General features: G+C 39.8%; 1 protein-coding gene across 1 annotated transcript in view; it reads left to right on the top strand.

The window, feature by feature from the left end:
- Window positions 1-4532: 4532 nt before the first annotated feature.
- The window catches only part of SMAD9 (SMAD family member 9), a 38567-nt gene continuing 33714 nt past the window's right edge, over window positions 4533-9385 (top strand). Inside the window, exon 1 of the mRNA XM_012644046.1 lies at window positions 4533-4944. Within this exon, the coding sequence (XP_012499500.1) occupies window positions 4533-4944 (412 nt within the window). The remainder of the gene's footprint in view (window positions 4945-9385) is intronic.

Here is a 9385-nt window from a genome sequence, read left to right as displayed (position 1 = left end):
AAAGACTCAAAATGAGAAGTTGTTTTGCTCACTCAGTTGGGGTTTATTGTAAAACTCGATGCCAGAAAAAGAAAGAAGTACTGTTTTTGTGCTGTGACTGTGTGAAGTGGGCTACAAGTGAGCCAGAGAGAGGATATTCATGGTACTTTTTTCTCTCTGCCCAAAGAAGGAAAGCTCTAGCAACCAGCAGAAGGCATTTGTAGGGATCTGGGGTTACGAACACCCGATGATGCATCAACAAATGATTTCAAACACAGTAATGCCCACTGTACATTTTTACTATTATTCCTTTGCAATAGTTAGAATAACACTAGAATTAAACAGTAATGTCCAGTATATATTTTTACTTTTATTCCTTTGCAATAATTAGAATAACACTAGAATGAAACTGCTGGAAAGCAAAGTGGAAATGCTTTTGTGTTGGTAGATGACATTTCTTATTAAAGGGGTCAGTTTGATAGCCATGGAAAAGAAAGTGTTATTTTGCCCTGCTCTGTGCAGTGGAGCATCGTGAGTGAAAATCTCACCCTCTAACTACCCATGGGGCAGCCACGTAGCATCAAAGCAGTTGAGCGAGTCATGCGATCCCATGTCAAGAATCACGGAGTCATAGACCTATCGCCCACGCAGACCCTAGGGGGAGTATGAGCCCTGTCTTGATCTACAAATGAGTGAAGAAGGGGGTCCAGAAAGACCACATGGCTCACCTAAGGTCACACAGTTGATCTGGGACAGGGATACACACTTCTCTTACAAGAGTGAGAATATAACTACACACACACACGCACACAAAGCTTAGAAAATTATTCTAATCTTTCAAGTTACTTTATTTTTTGACTATGATTTAAATCCTCCTGAGTGCAGCTCAGTTATCCTCTAAGCCAGGAATCCTTCTAAAATTCTTCCCCCCGCCCCGACCCCCAGGTTGGGCTAAGAACTCTTCTTCATATACCACCTCCTGCATCTCTCTTCCTTAGCTCTTGTTACATTTTGTAGAAATTAGCTGGTTACGTTTCTGCTGATAAATCCCTCACATGCATTCCTCTTTAAAAGGTGTCTCATTTATTTTTTTGTTCTTCTTTGTACTTTTAAGAAATGGAGTAACTACAAGAAGTATTAATTGCCCTTCCTCCTGTTGTTGCAACCGTTGTTTTTTCAGTGACGCTCTGAGATGCTCCGTTTTAATCATTCCGATGAACCTGGGCACTGGAGCTTTCAGAAGGTGATGGTAGGTTAGAGCCTAGGGTCTCTGGGCACCTGAATTCTCTGACAGGGGAAAGCTGTTCTGAGCCAGGTTGACACACTGAACAGCCCTGCGCTGTTGGCGTCAGTGTGATGACCAGCTGCAGATAAACAAGGGGGCCCTCTGTTCTGCTAGTGGCTGAAACATCATAGGAATGAGAATGGAATAACCTTTATGAACCCTAAACCGCACTGCCTGGACAAATATAAACTATTAACAAAGATGGCACCTTAGTGTTAGTGAGATTCCAGGTTTCATTCTTTTTTTTACACTTTTTGCTATTAAAAAATATATCAAACATACAAACAAGTATAGGAAATAATGTTCTGAACACTCTTGAACCCACCAGTCAGGCCTATTAAATCTTAACTTTTAATATTTTTCTTTTTTTCCTTCCCTACCCAGAGGCCACTCTGAGATTCTAAATTTAACTCTTCGGGGCCTCCCTTAATGCAATGGGACAGGAGCTGTGTCTTGCAGCAATAAAATCATAATTTTGGAACCACTACAAGATAACAACTATAATGGTTTGAAATGAGTCAGTGAGATCAGACTGCAGAGAGCCCAGATTTTTCAGACCCTAGATTCATGGCTAGTTGGGATTGCCCTGAGGGATGAGGAAGGATGGTGGCCCCTGAAAGTCATTCATCAAGGTAAACCTCAGGCAGACACAGTTTGAAGAAATGTATGGTTTAGGAGTAGTGCTTTTCAAATTTTTAAAATTTTAATCCACAATAATAAATTTTGCATTGTGACCCTGTACACACCACACACACACACACACACACACACACACACACACACACACACACAGAGAACACATGTCTCTGAACAAAAAGCTTTAATGAAATTATTGTTGTTATATTTATTCTTTCTTTGTTAGCTGCACTAAATATAGTCTATCTTGTTTGGTTGTTTTTACAGAAGCCGTTTTGTTCCAATAAATTGATTTCACATGCCATTAGTAGATAGGCACCCACAGTTTAACAAAATACCTGAAACAAAACCTGGCTTGGGGAACTGTTACTTGTTTCATGGAGCAAAAGTTTTTAAAAAGGTATATTTAGTTTAACTTCTGCTGAACATTTTCATAAAAAGCTTTTCTCTACCACTGACCTATGGTTAAAGATTTATGCCACAATTTACTAATAACAAATCCCACGTGAAACTAAGCAGAATTCAGAGCTCTTTTGCGGTTCAGGTTATTCTGTGTCGTGCTACTTTTCTGTAAAGCTCGCAACCTTCTTCAACCATTGCCTTAAGGCAGCCTGTCTAGATTAAGTAAACAGAACTTGAACACAGTGACTTAACTATACTGTATAAATTCATGATTGTTAAGCCACAAAATCAACCTTTCCAAATAAAACTGAGCGTTAAGTCAAACTGCCAAGTGAAAAAGAACAGCTATGGAGCCCTCAGCTCTCCCTTTCATCGTAGTTTACCTCTGCACAATGCTGAGTAAAGGCCAGGCGAGGAAGAAAGTGATGTAAGTGTCGTTTTATCCTCACTAAATGTCATCCGTTTTTGTGTGACCAGGCTGCCATCCTCTTCACATGAGGTACCGGTAATGATCACCATAGCAGGGGTTTATTTAGCACTTTCGTTCAAAAGAAGTTTATAGAATTGGACTCAGAAAGGTGCAGCTTGCCCTCCAGGGAAGCCAAGGAGAAAATTACATTTAATGCATATTAAACAAGCAATTGTTGGAGATTATGAGCTCGATTGATTCCAAGATCCTAAAATGAGTCAGCTCGCTCCAAAATGTTACCAGCAGCCACTTTAAACATTAATGAGGTAGCTGGTTTCTTAAATCTGGAAGAAGGAGGAGGTTTTGTTTCAGCCAAGTATTTAACAGAAGAGGAAATACAGTTCTACCTCAGGAAATTTAAATGGGACTGTTGAATAACTGGGAAAGAATGTCTCCTTTGGATGAGAGGGCATAGAAGAAGTTAGCCGATTTTCAGGCAAAATAACAAATGTGATAGCTGTTCTATTTTGTGTATGCATTTGTGTATAAAACTACATGTAACTTCTAGAAAGGCGGTTCTTAAGTTTTGTGATCTTATGACCCCTTTCCACTTTTAAAAATTATTGAGAACTCCAAAGAAGCTTTGCTTAAGTGGGTTATATCTATCAATTTTTATCATTTTAAGAATTAAAACTGAGAAATATAAAAGTATTTGATTCATTAAAAATAAACCCATTATATATTAACATAAACATCTTTATTTAATAAACTACATTTTCAAAAATTATTGAGAAGAGTGTCATTGTTTTATATCTTTGCAAATCTATTTAATGTCTGGTTTAATAAATGACATCTTGATTTTCATATCTGCTTCTGCATACAGTCTGCTGTGATACGTTGTTTTGCTTGAAGTACATGAAGAGATTTTAGTTCATACAGACATGTAAATTAGGAGAGAGGGGGCCTCAAAGCCCCCTGAAAGGTTCTCAGGGACTCCCAGGGAGCCTTGGGGCACACTTTGAGAACCACTGTTTTATAAAATAATTTGGAAGAATTATACGTTAAAAGTGGCTATCCCTGAGTGGTGGGATTATTAGTGATCCTGATTTTTTTTTTCTTTTCATTTGTTTAAATTTTCTACAATGAAGATGGATTACTTGTGCAAACTAAAATTGAGAAAGAAAGCACATACTCATGTTTAGAGATTATGAGGCCTTGGAAACCCAGGCAGAGAAGTTTACACTTGGGAAACCAAGGAGCCACCATAATGTTTTAAATAGGAAAATGACTCCATATGAGTTGTGTTTGGGAGGAAATGGATTAGAATTGGAGGAGAGGAGAGGAGAAGGAGAGACGGCACTTCCGAGTTTTTTGCAGTCATCTAGGTGCGTGGCGCGGTGAGCCAGATCTCGTGTTGAGGCAAACAGAAAGGGACAAACTCTGAAAGACATTTTGAAGGCAGAACGACCAAGACCTGGATAGAGGGAATAAAGGAGAGGGCGGAGTCAGAGATGACTGAGAGTTCTCAAGTTAAAACATCTGGAGAATGTTTTCTCCCTTCTTTCCAACTTCAACCTTTTCTGAACATGACATAGATGAAGCTAATTGGAGTCTTGTCTTGTTTTGCAGAGTTGGCCATCGCGTTCAACGGCTTAGGAGAAAGCCGATACACTTCCCGACCTGAATCCATCCCAGCTGCTTCCAGAAGGCTTCCAGAAGGAAGGGCGGGATTGTCCCTATGACATCCCAGGAGAGCGGCTCTCCCCCGACCGGGCCGTGAAGGGCGCGTGCCAGGCGCGCGCGCGCCCGCCGTCCCCGCCTATGCACTCCACCACCCCCATCAGCTCGCTCTTCTCCTTCACCAGCCCCGCAGTGAAGCGACTGCTCGGCTGGAAGCAAGGAGATGAAGAGGAAAAGTGGGCGGAGAAGGCGGTGGACTCTCTGGTGAAGAAGCTGAAGAAGAAGAAGGGCGCCATGGACGAGCTGGAGAGGGCGCTCAGCTGCCCGGGGCAGCCCAGCAAGTGCGTCACGATCCCCCGCTCCCTGGACGGGCGGCTGCAGGTGTCCCACCGCAAGGGGCTGCCCCACGTCATTTACTGCCGCGTGTGGCGGTGGCCGGATCTCCAGTCCCACCACGAGTTGAAGCCGCTGGAGTGCTGCGAGTTCCCCTTTGGCTCCAAGCAGAAGGAGGTGTGCATCAACCCCTACCACTACCGCCGCGTGGAGACGCCAGGTGGGTTTCCTGCACCGTGGCCGGGTTTATTTGCCAGGGTAAAGTCACGCGCCCCGTTGACGGAGAATGATGGAGCACCAGCTAAAAGGACCTCTCCCCTTGGGAGAGGGCGAGAGAGGGAGGCAGAAGAGAGGCAGGTTCGGTTTGAAGGAACTAATCAAAAATTTTGTAGTCCGAAAATATCTAGGAAGAAGATATTTTCTTTCAATATACATGTCAGCTTTGTGTGATTTTGGAAAATACAGTTTTATTTTGATGTATTTAGGATGAGTCAACATGATTTCCCAGTTCTTGAGGCCCTGAAAGCTTTTAAAATGGCCTTGATACTGATTAGCTTTGAGATATGAACCTCCTCCCCTCCCCCCCAACTAAACCAAACTGCGCTAAACTAAAGAAGGTTTTTTGGCTGCCACTTTGCCCAAGATCAGGTAAGTGGAAGGTGTCTTATATCTAGGTCTGAAAGCAGCCAATGAAATTGTTGCTTGACGTTATTCCAGACGGTTTTTAAATATGGTTTTAAGTATAGTCATGCTTCACTTAAGGACAGGGAAAGTTTCTGAGAAACGCATCCCTTACGTGGTTTCGTCCTTGCGTGAACATTGTGTGTGCTTACACAAACCTGACAGTGCATCCTACTACACACCTACGCTGCGTGGTGGGCCCTATGGCTCCTGGGCTATACACCTGTACAGCATGTAACTGTACTGAACACCGTAGGCAGTTGTAACACGATGGGGAGTATTTGTGTATCTAAACATAGAACAGGTACAGTAAAAATATGGTGTTGTGATCTCGCAGGACCACCGTCATATATGTGGTCCTTTGTTGACCAAAATGCCATTAGGGGGCGCATGACTGTATAGGAAAGTACTGTTCTAAAACTCTTTCCACAATATATGTGTGTGTACACGTGTGTTCCACCTCCCCTTTCTGGAGAAGTCTGGTGTTTTTCTTCACTCCTTCAAACTGGCTGTGACAGGGTTTTACTGTGATTCTGTTTGGATTGAGTATTTCTGTGGCATTCCAGGCAGGAATATGCACTTCGTGGAGGCTTTTTCTTTCGGATTGGCCATTTGCCTCATTCCAGGAAACCAAAGGGCTGACACTTTAGCTCAGGGAAATTGCCCATGTCCAATTAAGAGATGGTCCTGAGTAAGAAGGAAGCCTCAAGAGTTCAGCTAACCTGAAAGCAATATTGAACAAGTGATTCATGCCTGGCTTAAATTAGTCTTAGCAAGGCGACCTTTCAAGCTCCGCAAACTTGCCCTCATGTTGTAAAATGGTCATCACAGAAGTCATCTGCCTGTGTGTAAGCTTCTCATGGCCACCTCATGCAGGCATTGGGACCCTGTGTGAAAAGGTGATTAGAAGGTCCCACACTCTTGGCAAATATGAACTCGTTTTCCCTGAATCATGGAGGTCTTCCTTTCTTCCCTTCTGTCCTGCTCTCTTTGGACTCTGTTTACATACTTAAAAAAAAAAGTCAATAATGTTTGTTTCTGACAAAAATGACTTCATTTCTTTTTATGTATCCTAAGATTTGAATTATATCAAGCATCCAAAATACACCCAAATGGAAAATGTTCATTAAGAAATCACTTTTCCTGAATAGTGTAGTTTTCAAATGTAACAACTTGTAAGAAGTATCTTGTAAAATAGATCTGGTTTTCCTTTTGAATATTTAAAAACCTAATTTTAAAGAATTATTCAATATTTTAGTTTTTCACATTATGTAAGGTCCTTTTAGGAATGATAACGTGAATGTTTTACATATGGTAGATAGATTTCCTGTTATTGTATTTTAGATTTGAATTTCCAGAATGAAAGAGGAATAAAGATTATATTAATTTAAGGTAATTGTTAAGCCACATAGTTTTTTTTTTTTTACTCCTAACTTTGATTTTTTTTAATACAAAAAGTGAATTTTATGTCTAGCTATCTAGTCATGTTCAAAATAAATAATTTGAGACTAACAAAAATGCTAAGGTTAAAGTTGGCTGAGTTCCTAATGTTAAAGCTTAAATTTTGCCTTTGAAATCTCTTATTTGTTGACCATCCCTTTTAGGTACTTTGAAGGCTACATTTGGATTCTCTTTTCATACATTCACTTAAATAATCAATTTCAGTGCTTCTCAAGCTATCTGTGGTGAGGGACTAGTGTTTGTTTTTTAAATTTCCGGTCCTTCAAATCCATACTTTTACAATACAAATGAATCACTAGGTACATGAAATTTTAAAAAGGCTTATAAAATACAAGCCCAATTTTAAGAATTATTTATTTCAACAGATATAAAACAGCAACTGTCAAATTGCTATTAAAACCATCTCAGCACTCATCTCTCCATGGACTGGTACCCAATAGTTGGTGAAGTGTGTCCGGTCATCAACCACACTCTGCCTAGCACGGGCCTATTGGAAAACAAAAATGTTTTCACGGTGCATGATGATTTTACTCCATTCGGCTGGAGGTTGTTTCAGGAGTGTAATTTCTCCTTTACATAAAATATTCACACTATATCAAAATCATATGACTTTTGAAAAAGAGACAAAAGTTTTTTTTCAGCTCTGCTTTGCACCCGTATGTTCCCTGTATCTCCCTGTGTAGCACTGGGATTTAAAGATAGCGTGGTATTTAAAAGGTGGCATAAAATAGAAACGGATGTCTGTAAGCTCACTGTGTCATATTTGCAAGCAGTAGTTGAGATGCGGAAATGGAATTAAGTAATTAGGAATAGCTGTGTTTTGAGTGAACGTATTTAAAAATATGATCAGTGCAAATCTAAGTAACCAAGCCGGTCAGGCTAAATAACGGATCAGGGTGATACCATCAGTTTTCTTTGCAAACATTCACTGCTTTTGGTTTCACCAAGATGGTAAAAACATATTATCAAGATATTTGTTATGATAAAGGAAAATATATCCTTTCTTTTCTCTTGGTGCCTTAGATCTGCAGGTCATGAAGAAATAGAAGTCTCTGGATTCAGAAGGGGGTGAGGCATTATGTTAATCAATGTTAGGATTGCATCGTAAATATCTTGCATTCAAACTGCAGTCACAGAGATTATTCAAATTCTTCTTCATCAAAGAAAATGACTGTTTATTTGAACATTCTTAACTTTGTGATGAAGAAGTGTCATTGGAAAAAGAAGCCATATGTCATTTGCTGTGTCAACCCCTCCCTTCAAACTGTTTATGAGGCATGTTGTCTTTGTATTCCTGCATAGTCATCAAATACGTTAAAGGAAATTCAGTGGTTTATCGCCCATGTCACTTTTGGGTGCTAATGTTAAATGTCTGTTCTCTAATGTCATAAGGAAGTATATGTATGTAAACACTAGCTTGTAAAGGGGGAAGCAATTGTTTGTTTCTCTGCCACTCTCACCTGTAGTGGTTTTAGTTTAAAACCTTTAATTTACCCTTTTGAGTTATTTTCTGTCTATAGAGCTGAAAATTATTGCTTCTTAAGAAAGATAAATGTATCATGGCAGAAGGCAAATGGCAGACTTTGTGGTGAATGTTCCTGTTATTACTATTGTTATTGTCTGTTCATTCCAAAACATTGACTTCTTTTAAAGACTTAATTTTTTTTAGAGAAGTTTTAGAACATTTACTTTTTAAGAAAGTTTTTTTATTAATACGATACTTGCATAGGGTGACAAATCAGAAGTGTGATAGAAATAAGAGCCATCCTATCCATCCCCAGAAGCAACCTCTTTTGACCATTTCTTGCTTACTTCTTTGGTATTTCTCTCCATCATTACTAAAAACTCTGGAGGTAATTCTAGATAATACGCTTATACATCTGTTTCCAAATTTATCACCTTTAGATGATTTCATTGTTTCTCTAACATAAAGGATGAGGATTTAGCTCATTTACATTACCTTCTTCCTTCCTTCCTCTTCTCAATCCTTGATAACTATATTTTAGTTCATAGTTTATATTAATTTTTGGTTATTCTACTGGTTTCTGTTGTGGAATTTGGGGATAGGAATTATTTGCCCTCAGAAGAGCATTGGTCCATTGTCCTCTAGCAGCCAGTGTTGTGGCAGAAAGTTGAAGTAGGTTGATTCTCATTTCTTAGTAGCTGACTTTGAGGTGATCCTCTTGGAGCTTTTAGAATATTCCATTTACCCTTTGATGTTTAAATTTAAGACAGAATGACTAGGTCTGGATCTTTTTTCATTACTTGGGCTCTGCATACTCTATGGCTTTTGTGTGTATGAAGACATAGATACTTTTTAGTTCTCAAAAGTTTTCTTCTGTTACTTCTTTGATTACTTCCTCCTTTGTTTTCTCTGCTTCCCTGTCTGGAACTTACGGTAGTCACAGGTGGCACTTCAACATTTATGGAGTACCTCCTTTATGCCAGGCATGGCAACCCTTTAGGATCCACAACTTTAGGAGTGGATAGGAGCTACAGGTGCCCAGGCAAAGCTTGCC

This window comes from Propithecus coquereli, unplaced genomic scaffold (genome assembly GCF_000956105.1).
Source record: "Propithecus coquereli isolate 6110/MARCELLA unplaced genomic scaffold, Pcoq_1.0 Scaffold205, whole genome shotgun sequence".
Lineage (NCBI taxonomy): Eukaryota > Metazoa > Chordata > Mammalia > Primates > Indriidae > Propithecus > Propithecus coquereli.
Note: the sequence above shows the minus strand (reverse complement) of the source record. Positions and strands in the feature narration are given on the sequence as shown.